Source organism: Salvelinus fontinalis, chromosome 13 (genome assembly GCF_029448725.1).
Source record: "Salvelinus fontinalis isolate EN_2023a chromosome 13, ASM2944872v1, whole genome shotgun sequence".
Lineage (NCBI taxonomy): Eukaryota > Metazoa > Chordata > Actinopteri > Salmoniformes > Salmonidae > Salvelinus > Salvelinus fontinalis.
In genome coordinates this window covers 52,221,286-52,240,710 of record NC_074677.1, presented here as the reverse complement: position 1 = coordinate 52,240,710, position 19,425 = coordinate 52,221,286, and the positions used below count along the sequence as shown (strand labels likewise).

The 19,425-nt window shown below is 45.1% G+C and overlaps 1 protein-coding gene across 14 annotated transcripts in view; it reads right to left on the bottom strand.

Moving 5' to 3' along the window:
* Positions 1 to 985: 985 nt before the first annotated feature.
* The window catches only part of LOC129868965 (disks large homolog 4-like), a 109,483-nt gene continuing 91,043 nt past the window's right edge, over positions 986 to 19,425 (bottom strand). For 11 of the 14 annotated variants that reach the window (XM_055943358.1, XM_055943356.1, XM_055943360.1 and 8 more), the window contains 17 exons: positions 18,218 to 18,342; positions 13,013 to 13,182; positions 12,669 to 12,805; positions 11,992 to 12,133; positions 11,646 to 11,784; positions 11,141 to 11,375; positions 10,811 to 10,913; positions 10,595 to 10,709; positions 8,087 to 8,263; positions 7,674 to 7,716; positions 7,541 to 7,571; positions 7,333 to 7,380; positions 7,127 to 7,228; positions 6,834 to 7,006; positions 5,678 to 5,790; positions 5,450 to 5,541; positions 986 to 4,926 (listed from right to left, as the gene is read on the bottom strand). In XM_055943358.1, coding sequence (XP_055799333.1) covers positions 4,820 to 4,926; positions 5,450 to 5,541; positions 5,678 to 5,790; positions 6,834 to 7,006; positions 7,127 to 7,228; positions 7,333 to 7,380; positions 7,541 to 7,571; positions 7,674 to 7,716; positions 8,087 to 8,263; positions 10,595 to 10,709; positions 10,811 to 10,913; positions 11,141 to 11,375; positions 11,646 to 11,784; positions 11,992 to 12,133; positions 12,669 to 12,805; positions 13,013 to 13,182; positions 18,218 to 18,342 — 2,052 coding nt within the window. In that variant the 3' untranslated portion in view covers positions 986 to 4,819. The remainder of the gene's footprint in view (positions 4,927 to 5,449; positions 5,542 to 5,677; positions 5,791 to 6,833; positions 7,007 to 7,126; positions 7,229 to 7,332; positions 7,381 to 7,540; positions 7,572 to 7,673; positions 7,717 to 8,086; positions 8,264 to 10,594; positions 10,710 to 10,810; positions 10,914 to 11,140; positions 11,376 to 11,645; positions 11,785 to 11,991; positions 12,134 to 12,668; positions 12,806 to 13,012; positions 13,183 to 18,217; positions 18,343 to 19,425) is intronic. The other 3 variants (XM_055943355.1, XM_055943361.1, XM_055943366.1) reach the window with 1 other exon arrangement.

The following is a 19,425-nucleotide window of genomic DNA, read 5'->3' as shown; positions in this document are numbered from 1 at the left end:
CAGCACACACATACAAAGGAGGAAGCTGAATAGCTAGAATTCACCACCAAGAGTGAAACTAACAGACTGCAGGAACAGGTTCTTATTACTGGTTTTGTGAAGTGTCCCCTGCATATCAAATTGGCAGATCTGTAGTGGGTTAGATATGCCTATGGTAACTGGCCTCTCAGACTGATCCTAATCACACTGGGGGAGCCAATATGGCGTGATTCTCTCCTCTCATGCCCTATTAGTCACACCAAGTGCACACCCGCAGCTACACAAGCGACACACACACACACACACCTAATGGACTGGTTATATAGCGATTGTCCAATGCTCAAAGTGCTTGACATTGTAAGTGGGACTGGTTATATAGTGATTTTCCAATGCTCAAAATGCTTGACATTGTAAGTGGGACTGGTTATATAGTGATTTTCCAATGCTCAAAATGCTTGACATTGTAAGCGGGGAGGGGGGGGGGGGGGGGTGTTGGGGGGCTCACCTCATCCTCTCACACAATGCAGTGCCATGTGTTCTGGCTTCACTGAACACACACACACACACCTCTAAATGTCAGGCTCACAGAGGAAGCATCTTTGTTGTGTGATTTCCTAAAGGGAAAAGGGTGGTCCCCTAGGTGTCAGCAGAGTTAGGAGGGAGTGAGAGAGAGAGAAGGGGGGGGGGGGGGGTGGAGAACATGGAGAGAGAGAAAAAAATGAGAGAAAAACTAAAAACAATACATTTGGGAAAACAACAAACACACAAAACCTAACCACAACAAAAGGAAGGAGAGCCAAAATAAAAGATTGCAGTAGGTGAAACTGGAGAATGCGGATTACTCTACAAAAATGGAATATGAGTGCCCCCTAAAGGACAAAATGTTCTGGTCATTTTCCTCTTCCCAGGCTGAGGACCAACCTTACCTGCATGGTTAGTTCCTGGCTTGTTCCCAAAACACAACATGAAACAGTCTCTGCAAAAACAAAATGGTGCCATGACACAATTTTTTTCTTCCAGAAAGCTTATTTTAATTAATTTTCTTGTCTTTATAGCTAATTTACAACAAGCGATTCACTTAAATGAAACATATTAGTTTGCTTGATATTGTCATTGTTAAATATCTTTTGCAAGATAAATCATTTTAAACATATGTTCTGCATCAGTTGACTTCGATGTAATTTTATCATCAGTCTATTCAGTAAAAATGTATATATATTTTGTTTAGGAGTATCACACTATGATATGGATGTCTGAGACAGAGAATAAGAAATACATTTGATTTTTCAAATAAAGAAATGAATAACATACTATTATTCCATTCATGTAGAATGTGTGTGCTTGTGTATGTTTGTGTGTGTGTGAGAGAGAGAGAATAAGAAGTGCTGATATCTTAGCCTTGTGTGTGTGTGTGTGTGTGTGTGTGTGTGTGAGTGTGTGTGTGTGTGTGTGTGAGAGACCCACTCAAAGTGATGTGTTCCTGTGTATTAGAGGCGGTAGCAGGGCTGTGGGCTCAGGTACCAGTGCTGAGACTGATGGTTTCTCTAATGTCCAATTAGCAGTATGCATTGCAACAGCGTCCCATACCCCACACCCCTCTGTATTTACAACAGTTCTGGCCAGTCCCCAAAAACTGAGATTTCTTTAAGTGAAAAAAAAAAATGTTACAAATTAGAATATACAGACTTCTAAGTGAATAAAACTGAAACAGTGAGAGCACTTAATAATAAATAATCAATCCAAAACATTACCACTTTCCATCTCTCACTGGGAAAAGCAAGTGAGACGAAATAAAAGAACAATAAATATGAACGGTCACTTCCACCAGTAACTTCACTCTTTAAACGTCAAATCAAAAGTTGTAAACAAATGGTTCAAAATACAAACGAGCGTCTGTAAACCCCTGGAATCCATATTTTATTTTGTCTTATTCTCACTCCCCCTATTAAAACCTGTATTAATGCTGTCAGTGCAAACATATTATTATACTTATATATTATACCTATAACGTATTATTATATATCTTTGAAGACACCCAAACCCAGTCTCATTGCATATCATCATTACACTATTGCACCAAATCTCATGAGCCTGGAACTCACACACGCAAGCACACACATTTGCATACCCACTCATTCACATGCACAACCACCCACATACACATGCACACGCATACACACACCACCTTTCCCCATCTATAAGTTTGACTAGTGTATTATATAGCTACTGTACCTCAACTCAAAACACTCTAGCCACAGGAAGTGAGATGTGTAACTGGAGAAGATAATACACATGCTTCACTGAGGCTCAGTTATAACTCAGTTATATCTGTTATAGCTCAGTTATAACTCAGTTATATCTGTTATAGCTCAGTTATAACTCAGTTATATCTGTTATAGCTCAGTTATATCTCAGTTATATCTGTTATAGCTCAGTTATAACTCAGTTATATCTGTTATATGTCAGTTATATCTCAGTTATATCTGTTATAGCTCAGTTATATCTCAGTTATATCTGTTATAGCTCAGTTATAGCTCAGTTATATCTCAGTTATATCTCAGATATATCTCAGTTATATCTGTTATATCTCAGTTATATGTGTTATAGCTCAGTTATATCTCAGTTGTATCTGTTATAGCTCAGTTATATCTGTTATGGCTCAGTTATATCTCAGTTATAACTCAGTTATATCTCAGTTATAGCTCAGTTATATCTCAGTTATAGCTCAGTTATATCTCAGTTATAGCTCAGTTATAGCTCAGTTATAGCTCAGTTATAGCTCAGTTATATCTCAGTTATAGCTCAGTTATATCTCAGTTTTATCTCAGTTTTATCTCAGTTATAGCTCAGTTATAGCTCAGTTATAGCTCAGGTATATCTCAGTTATATCTGTTATAGCTCAGTTATATCTCAGTTATAGCTCAGTTATATCTCAGTTATAGCTCAGTTATATCTCAGTTATAGCTCAGTTATATCTCAGATATATCTCAGTTATATCTCAGTTTTATCTCAGTTTTATCTCAGTTATAGCTCAGTTATAACTCAGTTATATCTCAGTTATATCTCAGTTATACCTCAGTTATACCTCAGATATTTCTCAGTTATACCTCAGATATCTCTCAGTTATACCTCAGATATCTCTCAGTTATAGCTCATTTATATCTCAGTTATAGCTCATTTATATCTCAGTTATATCTCAGTTAGTTTCTTTGTGTGTTTGTGTGTCAGGACTGTGTGTTGTGGAAGGGCAAATCGATGGTCAAGGACCAAAACAAATCCCCGAACACAAGAGAAAGTTTTCCCAAACAAAGCAATGGAATATTGTTGAAGAGATATTACATTTTACAGGCTCTAACTCCTGTTATAAATCATCATTAAAAATATATATTTGTATAGGCCATTTTGTCTGATAAACGTGTTATATATACGTAGCCTTAATTTGTGAGGAAAGAGAGAGAGAGAGAAAGAAAGAGGCAGAGAAAGAGTGGTAGAGAGGAAGAGAGATTTAATCCTCACACAGTCCACACACACACACTCTCTCACGCACACACACACACACAGGCCAGTGAGAACACTGTGTGTGGGTTGTTGAGGGTCTATTTGGAAGAGTGATCAGAGAATTGGCTGTGGTACTCTTAACACTAAAGCGCTGAAGCTAAGGACTCTGCTGTTGTGCCTTAAGAGAACATTCAGCATGGAATCTGCCTGGCCGTTACAAACAGGGCAGACCGCCCAGTGCTTTTGGAGAAGAGCCGGGTGGATTTAGAATGGCCCTACTGTACGGCTGACTGTGTGTGCCGTACAGAAGAGACCCAGAGGTTATACATGAGGTCTTCCATTGTCTATGCACACAGTGAGTTAGCCCCTCCTCTTTCTCCATCTGTACCGCTCTGCTCCTCTCTGTTGAGACATGCTAGAAACTCCCCGCCCATCAAAATGGAGGGGAAAACGGGTGGTGTGCACCGCCCAGTCATTTCTCCTCTTCTTCTTCTACATCCTTTCTTCTTATTATCCATCATTTTCCTCAACTCCCATATCTGTTGTCTTTGAGGACGCATGCACAAATTCAGAATTTGAGTTTATATTTGAGCTGCTTTTGAAAAATGCCCTCGCAAATGCTATTCATGGGTGATTGAGCGAATGCCAGTCTTGGTTAGTGGGATGATGTTCCTAGTTGTTCATACACGGAGCAAAGCCTTTTCACTAGAATAGAGCCTCCTCTGGGTCAGAGGGACTCAATATGATCTGTGTGTCCCTCCATAGTCTATGCACTCCTTCTCTCTCTCTCTCTCTCTCTCTCTCTCCGTTTCATGTCCTGAATGGAGAGAGAGAGTTGACAGGAGGAGGAGAGGAGGCTAAGGGATATAAAAAAAGAGGGATCGTAGGGGCTGCTGATGGTTTTGCCCGCCTGTTTGTCAGTGGGGATGTCATAGGCAGCCAATGAGACTGAGGGAGACGGAGAGGGGGAGATGGCAGAGCCGTTACCCTGTGCTTATCCTGGGGACGCCCACCGCCCTGCCTTGCCACGCCCAACTTGGTCACCTCTCTCCAGTCTCGCTCAGTACTCACCACACATGGATTATATATGAATACTGATTAAATACTGTCCTTACCTGTTTCTCTGGGTTTCTATACCTGTGTCTCTCTTTTAGTATTACTCTGTGTCTCTCTCTCTGTGTGATTATGTGTCTCTATCTTCACGTGTCCCCCTGTGTGTGTTTGTGTGTGTCTGCCTTAGTGTCTCTCTGTGTCTCTCTCTCTGTCTCTCTGAGCGCTGGTTGGGCTGGAGGGCAGACTGGCTGAGGGTGGTTGGGGGGTGGAGGTGGGTTATGGTGCAGCCTCACAGCCTCTCCCGGGTGGGGATCCAGATGTAAGGCCCCGACTGCTCCTCGATCACCGTCTTCACCTTGTGGTAAACCTCCTCGAAGCTGTCACCTTCCACCAGAGCTGGAGAGGGGGAAGAGGTAAGGTGAAGCAAAGGGAGAGGGAGACATAGAGGGGAAGAGATGAAGAGAGAGAGAGAGAGAGAGAGGGAGAAAGAGAGAGAGAGAGAGAGTCAGATATGTGTCTGTCTGTGTGTGGAAGGAACTATGAGGCAACATCAAGATCAAGTCAGAGGAGAATTAGGTCTACACATTCCTGTGTGTAGCCCTTTCCTGCAGCCAATGACCCAAAACGCCCTCTTTGGCCTCGTGGGAGGAATACTATTAATATTTTTCATCATTTTATAATTAATAACAATTATTATCTTGTTTAAGTACATGTGTTGTTTCTATGTCAAACAGTTCCGTTACATTTCAAAACTTCAACTCTATATCTGACATAGCACAGGTGTCTTCTTTAAAAGCCCATAACCATGTGTGTAGATGTATTTAAGACTACCAAAGAAACCCTCTGTGTGACCCTGATGTCGCCCACTGCAGTGAAAGGTTAATTATTGTAATCACAGCCCAAAGTGTTCCAGCGTTACCTGAGAAGCACTCTATGAAGTCCTGTTCCAGTTTGAGAGCGCGGTCCATGCCCTTCCTGGCCTGCTCTTCTGTCAGACGAGTGTTGATCTCTCTGCACAACAAACAACACACGCAATCGTCAGTCAACACAAGTCAGACAGCTAGTGTGTGAGTGTGTGCATAGCTTGTGTGTGTGCGAGTGTGTGTATACTTTGTGTGTGTGTGTGTGTGTGTAATTGTATACGTACAGGACATTCTCCAGTGACTTGGGCCGGACGAAGATGGCGATGGGGTGTAGCTGAGCGGCCTGTAGTCTGCGGACAGCATTGGCCGACACGTCCAGTATACAGTGCTTCCCCTGCTACTCACACAGCACAGCAGGGAAATGGAATGATGAGGGGAGGGACAGAACGGAGGGCGGTAGGGAGGGTGGGTGGAGGGGAGGGAGAGATGGAGGGAGGAGGGAGAGACGCAGGGAGAGAACAGAGGGAGGTAGGGAGGGTGGAGGGGAGGGAGACACGGAAGGAGGAGGGAGAGACGCAGGGAGAGAACAGAGGGCAGTAGGGAGGGTGGAGGGGAGGGAGGAGACGCAGGGAGAGAACAGAGGGCGGTAGGGAGGGTGGAGGGGAGGGAGGAGACACAGGGAGAGAACAGAGGGCGGTAGGGAGGGTGGAGGGGAGGAAGGAGACACAGGGAGAGAACAGAGGGCGGTAGGGAGGGTGGAGGGGAGGGAGAGATGCAGGCAGAGAACAGAGGGCGGTAGGGAGGATGGAGGGGAGGGAGAGAGGCAGGGAGAGAACAGAGGGAGGTAGGGAGGGTGGAGGGGAGGGAGAGAACAGAGGGAGGTAGGGAGGATGGAGGGGAGGGAGGAGACACAGGGAGAGAACAGAGGGAGGTAGGGAGGGTGGAGGGGAGGGAGAGAACAGAGGGAGGTAGGGAGGGAGGTAGGGAGGGTGGAGGGGAGGGAGAGACGCAGGCAGAGAACAGAGGGAGGTAGGGAGGGTGGAGGGGAGGGAGAGAACAGAGGGAGGTAGGGAGGGTGGAGGGGAGGGGAGGGAGAGAACAGAGGGAGGTAGGGAGGGTGGAGGGGAGGGAGAGAAGAGAGGGAGGTAGGGAGGGTGGAGGGGAGGGAGAGACGCAGGCAGAGAACAGAGGGAGGTAGGGAGGGTGGAGGGGAGGGAGAGAACAGAGGGGAGGGTGGAGGGGATTCAATCAGCCAGATCCTTTTACACTTCTTAAGCCAATCAATACAGTACAGCAGCTGTTGGGACCATGTTAAATAATGTAGCGCGGCCTAATGTATCACCCCTCTCATGTAAACCCATTATAAATAATATAGAATCACATTAATAACATCATGATAATATACTGTATCTCTAAGGGGGAATGTTATCTATGCTGCACCTGCTCCGCCACCTCTCGCACGCTCTGGACGCTGGTGCCGTATAGGTGGCTGTTGTACTGGCCCGCCTCGATGAAGCGGTGGCTCTGGATGTCCTTCTCCATCTGTTCCCGTGACGACACAAAGTGGTAGTCCCGCCCGTCCACCTCGTACTCCCGCTTGGGCCGCGTGGTGTCTGTGGGGGGAGGGGACAAGCGGTCAGTCAGGCTGTTAACCAATCACCCGGTCAATAGATCAAACGTAAACCAATGGGGCGAGCAGGGAAATGGTTAATCTACGATGGGTCAATACTTACGAGGGACACAAGATCCAAACTTGTCAGGGAACTCTGACAGCAGGTCATCATTTACCCTGTCCTTTATGGGACCCAATATTATGATGGGCCTGGCATAATGCACTTTATGGATAGAGAGAGAGAGAGAGAGACAGGTAAGACGGAATAAATAAGGAGTAAATTGAAGTATAACGTGAATAAAATAGTACTTGAAAGTCTATTCTCACCCTCTACTTGTGTCACTGTTTCATAGCTGTGTTGAGAATCGTCCCTCCCTGAAACCAGAACACAGCAACACCAGCCAGTCAGTCTGACAGTAAAGTCAGTCAGTAGCTACTGTTCATCTGATCACTGTGTCATTCTAGTTAAATAAAATAATAATCATTTCTACCACTACTGAGGGCAGAGCCATTCTCCTCCGCTACAGCTGCTTACCTTGAGATCCGAGGCTGTCCCGACTGCGATCCTACACAACACAGAGAAAACAGATGTTTAGAGAGAGAGAGAGAGACAGACGAAGACATTGGTGTAAGATCATTCATAGACGCTCACTAACTTATGTGCTTACCCTCTCTTTGGTGCCCATGCGAGACCACTCTTTCCTTTCTACCCTGAAGGGGTAGGAATGAAATGAGGCATTAAGGGCAGAGGGAGAGAAAGAGAGTGCGATAAAGAGAGCGGGAGAGGGGAAGAAAGGAGCGTGAAAGGCTGAAAGTGAAAGATCCGCTACATAACCATAGAATACAGCATCAATCATGCTGTCTACGCAATTCCACATGCAAACGGAGAAAACAAATAGCATATAGTACACACACACACACACACACACACACACACACACACACACACACACACACACACACACACACACACACACACACACACACACACACACACACACACACACACACACACACACACACACACACACACACACACACACAAACACACAGATGCAGACAGTGCTGTGAGGTGTCTGACCTGCGTTTGCTGGGAATAAAGCCGACCTCCTCAACGTCTGTCTGCGGGCTGACCCGTCTGGCCTGCCACCACTCCTCATCACCACAGTCCAGGACATGGAGCACGTCACCAAACCTGAAGCCCACCGCCTGGCTCAGGAAACCACAGTCTGCTGTCTTATCATAGTCAAACAGGGCCCTGGGACAGATGGAGGAGAGGAGACGATGGGAGAGGAAAGGAAGATACAGCATTTCTTTGAAGTCTAAGTGGGTTGTTGTGCTCTGAGGAGTTCACAGTGCTGTACTAGCCTGGTAGTAGCAGTGTTGTGTCCTTGTGGGGTTGTATATAGTATATAGTGCAGTATTAATGAGTACCTGATGTTGAAGCCTCTCCTGGGGTTGTATATAGTGCAGTATTAATAAGTACCTGATGTAGAAGCCTCTCTTGGTGTTGTATATAGTATATAGTGCAGTATTAATGAGTACCTGATGTTGAAGCCTCTCTTGGGGTTGATTATAGTATAGAGTGCAGTATTAATGAGTACCTGATGTAGAAGCCTCTCTTGGGGTTGTTTATAGTGCAGTATTAATAAGTACCTGATGTAGAAGCCTCTCTTGGGGTTGTATATAGTGCAGTATTAATGAGTACCTGATGTTGAAGCCTCTTTTAGGGTTGTATATAGTATATAGTGCAGTATTAAAGAGTACCTGATGAAGAAGCCTCTCTTGGGGTTGTATATAGTACAGTATTAATGAGTACATGATGTAGAAGCCTTTCTTGGGGTTGTATATAGTATATTGTGCAGTATTAATGATTACCTGATGTAGAAGCCTCTTTGGGGTTGTATATAGTATATAGTGCAGTATTAAAGAGTATCTGATGTAGAAGCCTCTCTTGGGGTTGTATATAGTACAATATTAATGAGTACCTGATGTAGAAGCCTCTCTTGGGGTTGTATATAGCGCAGTATTAATGATTACCTGATGTTGAAGCCTCTCTTGGGGTTGTATATAATGCAGTACTATTAAGTACCTGATGTAGAAGCCTCTCTTGGGGTTGTATATAGTACAGTATTAATGATTACCTGATGTTGAAGCCTCTCTTGGGGTTGTATATAGTGCAGTATTAATGATTACCTGATGTAGAAGCCTCTTTGGGGTTGTATATAGTATATAGTGCAGTATTAAAGAGTATCTGATGTAGAAGCCTCTCTTGGGGTTGTATATAGTACAATATTAATGAGTACCTGATGTAGAAGCCTCTCTTGGGGTTGTATATAGCGCAGTATTAATGATTACCTGATGTTGAAGCCTCTCTTGGGGTTGTATATAGTGCAGTACTATTAAGTACCTGATGTAGAAGCCTCTCTTGGGGTTGTATATAGTGCAGTATTAATGATTACCTGATGTTGAAGCCTCTCTTGGGGTTGTATATAGTGCAGTATTAATGATTACCTGATGTAGAAGCATCTTTGGGGTTGTATATAGTATATAGTGCAGTATTAAAGAGTATCTGATGTAGAAGCCTCTCTTGGGGTTGTATATAGTACAATATTAATGAGTACCTGATGTAGAAGCCTCTCTTGGGGTTGTATATAGCGCAGTATTAATGATTACCTGATGTTGAAGCCTCTCTCGGGGTTGTATATAATGCAGTACTATTAAGTACCTGATGTAGAAGCCTCTCTTGGGGTTGTATATAGTGCAGTATTAATGATTACCTGATGTTGAAGCCTCTCTTGGGGTTGTATATAGTGCAGTACTATTAAGTACCTGATGTAGAAGCCTCTCTTGGGGTTGTATATAGTGCAGTATTAATGAGTACCTGATGTTGAAGCCTCTCTTGGGGTTGTATATAGTATAAAGTGCAGTATAATAAGTACCTGATGTAGAAGCCTCTCTTGGGGTAGTATAAAGTGCAGTATAATAAGTACCTGATGTAGAAGCCTCTCTTGGGGTAGTATAAAGTGCAGTATAATAAGTACCTGATGTAGAAGCCTCTCTTGTGGTAGTATAAAGTGCAGTATAATAAGTACCTGATGTAGAAGCCTCTCTTGTGGTAGTATAAAGTGCAGTATAATAAGTACCTGATGTAGAAGCCTCTCTTGGGGTAGTATAAAGTGCAGTATAATAAGTACCTGATGTAGAAGCCTCTCTTGGGGTAGTATAAAGTGCAGTATAATAAGTACCTGATGTAGAAGCCTCTCTTGGGGTTGTATATAGTATAAAGTGCAGTATAATAAGTATCTGATGTAGAAGCCTCTCTTAGGGTAGTATAAAGTGCAGTATATTAAGTACCTGATGTAGAAGCCTCTCTTGGGGTTGTATATAGTATAAAGTGCAGTATAATAAGTACCTGATGTAGAAGCCTCTCTTGGGGTTGTATATAGTATAAAGTGCAGTATAATAAGTACCTGATGTAGAAGCCTCTCTTGGGGTTGTATATAGTATAAAGTGCAGTATATTAAGTACCTGATGTAGAAGCCTCTCTTGGGGTTGTATATAGTATAAAGTGCAGTATAATAAGTACCTGATGTAGAAGCCTCTCTTGGGGTTGCTCCTCAGTGTCGTCTGACCAGAACCCATGCTGCTGTTCATCAGCTGTTCCCTCAGGTCGTGGATCTTCGCTTCGAAACGACTGTACTCTGAACACACACACACACATACATTAGCACATGTATGGTCCATTGGCGTACGGTGACGCAGTGTTGTGTGCAATGGTAAGTTACTGTAGTACTGGCCTCACCCTCTGGTCTGTACTGGGCGATGATGGTGACAGTCTGGCCAGCGTTCTTCAGGGCTGCCGCAGCCTGCTCATGGGTGGCGATACGCAGGTCCACTCCATTCACCTGGCACACGCACACACACACGCACACACACACACCCTAAACACTCAGAGAAGTGTGTGCGTATGAAGCTGTGTGTGTGTGCCTAAGAAAGAGAGCGATCGAGAGTTTGTGTATATACGTAAGTGTGTGCCTGTGTGGTTGCGTGACTATACACATGTGAGTATGTGTGTGTGTGTGTGTGTACAGAATATGAATCCACTTGTGTGTGTGCGCATGTGTGTCCTTACGCTGAGGATCTGGTCGCCCTTGCGCAGCTCTCCGCTGAGGTCGGCAGGCCCCCCTGCCAGGATGAAGGAGATAAAGATCCCCTCTCCATCCTCTCCTCCCACGATGTTAAAACCCAGGCCCGTAGAACCCCGGTGGATCAGCACTCTCCTAGGCTCCCTGACAGAGAGAGCAGGGGAGAAGGGGAGGGACGGAGGGTCAGGGAGAGACGAGGAGAAATGGAGGGGAAAAAGGAGACTAACAAGAGGGAGAGGTAACATGGGGAGGGAGAGATGTAAATGAGTAGTGAAATGGGGACACCACATTTTGGGGCACAAGAAGGAGGGAGGCAGAGAGAAAAAGAAAATAATCGTTGGTTAGCTCTGGGTCAGACCTATGCTAACCAAATCCTATCTCCATCAGGAGCTTTTAATTTTCACACCAAGCCCATCATTTTACTATGAGAGGCCTTTGGGAAAAGCCATAGGTTGATATGGCATATGAGTCAGCCCAGAAAGCTTTGCTCACCTGGGAAGGTCTTCATCCCCCATCATGCTGTGCAACACTGGAGAGAAGCGACTGGGCGAGGTGGGAGTGAGGGCTTGTGGGTAATCTGATCCAAGGTAGGTGGGGTGGCCAAGATCTGTGTCCATGTGAGCGGAATAAGCTGAAGAAAGAAGACATGGACCATTAGAGGACCACACACACACACACACACACACACACACACACACACACACACACACACACACACACACACACACACACACACACACACACACACACACACACACACACACACACACACACACACACACACACACACACACACACACACACACACACACACACACACACACACACACACACTTACTGCTGGTAAGGTCTGGCGGGTTGTAGGAGTTCAGGTAGAGGTTGTTAGGCTTGGCCACCCTGAGGTAAACCACCTCGGCTGTGTTCTTCAGGGCTCCCACTGCATCCTCATGCATCACATCCTCCAGACACACACTGTTCACCTGAACCCACAGACAGAATGGGATCAGACCTTCTGCTACACATCCTGCTGACCTGTACATCACGGACGTAGTAAAATAGCCCCTGCAGTGCTGACAGGCATATTACACAGCGTCTCAGTCAATGGAATGTCAACGTGATCCTTCACTCTGAGGACGTTCTGAAGCTGTTTCTAAATCACAGGCATGGTATCATAGCTCATTGGGAAATAAAGCAGTGGATCAGGCACCATTTTGTAGTTTCTGCATGGAGCCCATATTGAGTCTAATCCACCACTCATCTGCAGTTTATCTATGGCCCAGGAGATGGCAGTAGAGCTACACAGTGCAGGCAGCAGCAGAAGCAGTGCTGGTGATGTTAAATAACTCTCCTATCCCACACATCTATTACCATATTAATGAAAGTCATCTCAGGCTGTGAAAATTACAACTGTTATTTATCGAGATTCTTAATGCACCTACGCTGCTGAAGTGGACAAGATATGCTGGCTTGTCTAAGTGGGCCTCTACTAGCCAGTGTGTGTGTGTGACGACTGACCGCCAGTATCTTATCCCCTATCTGCAGCCGCTGGTCCTTGTGAGCAGCCCCGCCCTCGATGATCTTAGTGACATAGATGCTGTTGTCTCCTGGTATGTGCTGGTTACCCACCCCTCCAGCGATGCTGAAACCTAGACCTATGAGAGGGACAGGGTGGAGTAGAGAGAGAAAGAGAGAGAGAGAAAGAGAGACAGCGAGAGAGACAGAGAGAGAGGTGGAGAGAAACAGAGAGAGTGAGATGGAGAGAGAGAGCGAGAGAGATGGAGGAGGTAGAAAGAAAGATGTAAATAATAACTGACAGGTACATAAATATGTAAGCACTAACCACACAAACAGAGCTGTACCTTTGGGCCCTTTGATGAGTTTGATCTCGGTGACTTTTTCTGCGGCTGGTTTCCTGCGGAGCACGTAGAGGCGGACGATGGCCCCCGCCTCCTTCAGAGCCTCCACTGCCAGACTGTGGGTCACCTCCCTCACATCCACATCATTCACAAACAGGATACTGTCATTCACACTGAGAGAGGGAGAGAGAGAGAGAGAGAGATGGAGAGAGAGAAGAGAGAGGTTTATTGTTAGTGACGAGTCTGCCACCAAGGTGAGGTGTCGAGGTGAGGAAGAGGATTATTTAAGAGTGTTGGAAGAGATAGGGTTTCAGATGTTTTCGGAAGATGGGCAGGGACTCTGCTGTCCTAGCTTCAGGGGGAAGCTGGTTCCACCATTGGGTTGCCAGAACAGAGACGAGTTTTGACTGGGCAGAGCGGCAGCTGCCCTCCCGTAGCGGTGATGGGTCAAGAGACCTGATGTGGCAGAACAAAGTACTCAGGTTGGGTTGTAGGGTTTGAGCATAGCCTGAAAGTAGGGAGGGGCAGTTTCTCTTGCTGCTCCATAGGCAAGTACTAAGGTATTGTAGTGGATGCGAGCTTCGACTGGAAGCTAGTAGAGTGTGCGGAGGAGTGGGGTGACATGAGAGAACTTGGGAAGATTGAAAATCATACGGGCTGCAGCGTTCTGGATAAGTTGCAGGGGTTTGATGGCACAAGTGGGGAGCCCAGTCAACAGCCAGTTGCAGTAGTCCAGACAAGAGAGGACAAGTGCCTGGATTAGGACCTGTGCTGCGTCCTGTGTGATGTAGGGTCGTACTCTACGGATGTTGTAGAGCATGAACCTGCAGGAGCGAGTCACTGCTTTGATGTTTGCAGAGAACGTCAGGGTGTAGTCCAGGGTCACGCCAAGGTTCTTCGCACTCTGGGAGGGCGACACTGTGGAGTTGTCAACCGTGATGGAGAGGTTTTTGAGCGGGCAAACCTTCCCCGGGAGGCAGAGCAGCTCCGCCTTGTCATGGTTGAGCTTGAGGAGGTGGGCCAACATCCAAGTTGAGATATCTGCCAGTCATGCAGAGATACGTGCCGCCACCTTGGTGTCAGAAGGGGGGAAGGAGAAAAGTAGTTGAGTGTCATCCACATAGCAATGATAGGAGAGACCATGTGAGGATATGACGGAGCCGAGTAACTTGGTGTATAAAGAGAACTGAGCCCTGGTGCAGACCTCTCCACGTCACCTGGTAGGAACAGCCTGCCAGGAAGGATGCAATCCAAGAGTATGCAGAGCCTGAGACGCCCAGCCCTGAGAGGGTGGAGAGGAGGATCTGATGATTCACGGTGTCGAAGGCAGCAGAAACATCTAGGAGGATGAGAACAGAGGAGAGTCAGCTTTGGCAGTGCGGAGAGCCTCAGTGACACAGAGAAGAGCAGTCTCGGGTTGAGCGACCCGTCTTGAAGCCTGACTGGTCAGGGTCGTTCTGAGAGAGATAACGAGGAAGTTGATCAGAGACAGCACGCTCAAGTGTTCTGGAAAGAAATGAGCGAAGGGATACAGGTCTATAATTGTTGACGTCAGATGAGTCGAGTGTTGGTTTCTTGAGGAGGGGAGCGACTCGATGGCCATTTTGAAGTCGGAGGGGACGCAACCAGTGGTCAGGGATGAGTTGATGAGGGACGTGAAGAACGGGAGAAGGTCTCCAGAGATGGTCTGGAGAAGGGAGGAGGGGATGGGGGCCTATTCTCTCACCCCTTTGAGACAGCCCTGCACACCATCCTCTCTACAGCGTACTCTCTTGGCCCCATCCTCCTGTCCTGTGTCACGTGATCAGCTGGCCTGGCCTTCACTCTGTCACTCTAACTACCCAGAGAGAAGAGCAGTCAGTCAGTCCGTCCGTCAGTCAGTCAGTCCGTCTGTCAATCAGTCCACCCACCAGTAACCCTTTAGTTCAGCGTCAGCTCCAAGTCCACAGAGTATGCACTGTGTAGATACAGAGCAGTCAAGGCTTTTAAAGTCCACGGAGTATGCACTGTGTAGATACAGAGCAGTCAAGGCTTTTAAAGTCCACAGAGTTTGCACTGTGTAGATACAGAGCAGTCAAGGCTTTTAAAGTCCACAGAGTATGCACTGTGTAGATACAGAGCAGTTAAGGCTTTTAAAGTCCACAGAGTTTGCACTGTGTAGATACAGAGCAGTCAAGGCTTTTAAAGTCCACAGAGTTTGCACTGTGTAGATACAGAGCAGTCAAGGCTTTTAAAGTCCACAGAGTTTGCACTGTGTAGATACAGAGCAGTCAAGGCTTTTAAAGTCCACAGAGTTTGCACTGTGTAGATACAGAGCAGTTAAGGCTTTTAAAGTCCACAGAGTTTGCACTGTGTAGATACAGAGCAGTCAAGGCTTTTAAAGTCCACAGAGTTTGCACTGTGTAGATACAGAGCAGTCAAGGCTTTTAAAGTCCACAGAGTTTGCACTGTGTAGATACAGAGCAGTCAAGGCTTTTAAAGTCCACAGAGTTTGCACTGTGTAGATACAGAGCAGTCAAGGCTTTTAAAGCACCATATAATGTGAGTCACATTTGTCAAAGCCTTGGTGCTCATAAATATTCAGGACCTGACATTTGCATGACCTTGTCCATTACCTCATCTGCTCTTAAGGTAACATTAAGAAACTATCCTTTGCATACGCTCCATTCGTGGACCACGCTTAACATGTCCATTTACACGGGTAAATATGCATTTTAGAGACACATTTCTGCACATTCTAGCGAGTGTCAAGCTTTATTTTGATGCATTCAAAGCTATTGAATTTTCTATAACAGTGAGAGACATATCAAATGTCTGAGGAATAATGGAAAGTGTGATTTTGATGGAGCCCAGCAAGCCTTGTGCGACGGGGTAGACGTGTCATACTCATCTCCTCTGATGATACCTTCTAGAATCCCAGATGTGCCCTTTAAATGCCATGTTAAATTCCTTCAGTAATGGACAGGCCTGTGAGGGACAGAGTGTGTAAGTGCTAGCCAATCCCTAGGCCAAGGCTGACAGCGAGATGGATGTTGAAGTGTGGTCTAGTACAGAGGGCCTAGGTAGGGTGAAGAGGGGGTGGACTAAATTTAGGCAGCTCCACTGTGATGAGTGGACTCAGTGGTGAAAAGCATCTGTCTGGCTGACTGAGTGAATGCAGTCTGTGGAGGGGAGGGAGGAGGGGAGGGGAGGAGGGGAGGGGAGGGAGGGGAGGGGGGGGAAGGGAGGAGGAGGGGATGGAGTGGGGGAGGGGGTTGGGCACCAGAGTGGGACTTGTTTCTCTGAGACTCAGCTGGCATTGACATGAGTAGCCTACATCACTGTTGTAGCCTTGGGTTGTGTTCTTGTTTGTGTGTGTGTGTGTGTGTGTGTGTGTGTGTGTGTGTGTGTGTGTGTGTGTGTGTGTGTGTGTGTGTGTGTGTGTGTGTGTGTGTGTGTGTGTGTGTGTGTGTGTGTATTTGCATATGCATGCTTGAACCTATGTTCATGTGTCTACATACACATGCATACAGTTGAAGTCGGAAGTTTACATATACTTAGGTTGGAGTCATTCAAACTTGTTTTTCAACCACTCCACAAATTTCTTGTTAACAAACGATAGTTTTGGCAAGTCGGTTAGGACATCTACTTTGGGCATGACACAAGTAATTTTTCCAACAATTGTTTACAGACAGATTATTTCACTTATAATTCACTGTATCACAATTCCAGTGGGTGAGAAGTTTACATACACTAAGTTGACTGTGCCTTTTAAACACCTTGAAAAATTCCAGAAAATGATGTCATGGCTTCAGAAGCTTCTGAAAAGGCTAATTGACATCATTTGAGTCTATTGGAGGTGTACCTATGGAAGTACTTCAGGGCCTATCTTCAAACTCAGTGCCTCTTTGCTTGACATCATGGGAAAATCAAAAGAAATCAGCTAAGACCTCAGAAAAAGAATTGTAGACCTCCCCAAGTCTGGTTCATCCTTGGGAGCAATTTCCAAACGCATGAAGGTACCATGTTAATCTGTACAAACAATAGTACCAAAGTTTAAACACCATGGGACCACACAGCCGTCATACTGCTCAGGAAGGAGACACGTTCTGTCTCCTAGAGATGAACGTACTTTGGTGCGAAAAGTGCAAATCAATCCCAGAACAACAGCAAAGGACCTTGTGAAGATGCTGGAGGAAACAGGTACAAAAGTATCTATATCCACAGTAAAACGAGTCCTATATTCAATCAGCAAGGAAGAAGCCACTGCTCCAAAACCGCCATAAAAAAGACAAAGATCGTACTTTTTGGAGAAATGGTCTGGTCTGATGAAACAAAAACAGAACTGTTTGGCCATAATGACCATTGTTAAGTTTGGAGGAAAAAGGGGGAGGCTTGCAAGCCGAAGAACACCATCCTAACCGTGAAGCACGGGGGAGGCAGCATCATGTTGTGGGGGTGCTTTGCTGCAGGAGGGACAGGGGCACTTCACAAAATAGATGACATCATGAGGCAGGAAAATTATGTGGATATATTGAAGCAACATCTCAAGACATCAGTCAGGAAGTTAAAGCTTACTCGCAAATGGGTCTTCCAAATGGACAATGACCCCAAGCATACTTCCAAAGTTGTGGCAAAATGGCTTATGGACAACAAAGTCAATGTATTGGAGTGGCCATCACAAAGCCCTGACCTCAATCCTATAGAATATCTGTGGGCAGAACTGAAAAAGTGTGTGCGAGCAAGGAGGCCTACAAACCTGACTCAGTTCCACCAGCTCTGTCAGGAGGAATGGGCCAAAATTCATCCAACTTATTGTGGGAAGCTTGTGGAAGGCTCCCTGAAACGTTTGACCCAAATTAAACAATTTAAAGGCAATGCTACCAAATACTAATTGAGTGTATGTAAACTTCTGACCCACTGGGAATGTGATGAAAGACATAAAAGCTGAAATAAATCATTCTCCCTACTATTATTCTGACATTTCACATTCTTAAAATAAAGTTGTGATCCTAACTGACCCAAGACAGGGAATTGTTACTAGGATCAAATGTCAGGAATTGTGAAAAACTGAGTTTAAATGTATTTGGCTAAGGTGTATGTAAACTTCTGACTTCAACTGTATATGTGCGTGTGTATACAGAGTAAAGGGTTGGGATTGACAACTTGAGGGTGGTGAAGAGGAGATGATGTTAGCTGTGCTAGGTAGGTAGTTAGTTAGGGGCGTACCTCAGCCGTCCGTCCTGGGCCGCAGCTCCTCCAGGGATGATCTTGGTGATGAAGATGCTGGGGTCATCACCAACATGGGGGTTATCTGTCCCCCCAGCTATACTGAAGCCCAGGCCTGAGTTACCCTAAACACACACAGCATCACACACAACATCACACATAGCATCACACATAGCATCACACACAACATTACACACAGCATCACACACAGCATTACACACAGCATTACACACAATATTACACACAGCATTACACACAGCATTTCCCACAATATTACACACAGCATTTCACACAATATTACACACAGCATTACACACAATATTACACACAGCATTACACACAATATTACACACAGCATTACACACAATATTACACACAGCATTACACACAGCATTACACACAGCATTACACACAATATTACACACAGCATTACACACAATATTACACACAACATTACACACAATATTACACACAGCATTACACACAGCATTTCCCACAATATTACACACAGCATTTCACACAATATTACACACAGCATTACACACAATATTACACACAACATTACACACAATATTACACACAATATTACACACAGCATTTCACACAATATTACACACAGCATTACACACAATATTACACACAGCATTACACACAATATTACACACAATATTACACACAGCATTTCACACAATATTACACACAGCATTACACACAATATTACACACAATATTACACACAGCATTTCACACAATATTACACACAGCATTTCACACAATATTACACACAGCATTACACACAATATTACACACAATATTACACACAGCATTACACACAATATTACACACAGCATTACACACAATATTACACACAGCAATACACACAGCATTACACACAACATCCCTCACAGTATTACACACAGCATTACACACAACATTAGACACAGCATTACACACAATATTACACACAGTATTACACACAATATTACACACAGCATTACACACAACATCCCTCACAGTATTACACACAGCATTACACACAACATTAGACACAGCATTACACACAATATTACACACAGCATTACACACAATATTACACACAGCATTACACACAATATTACACACAATATTACACACAGCATCACAAACAACATTACACACAACATCACACACAGCATCACACACAGCATTACACAGTGTCAAACATGATGA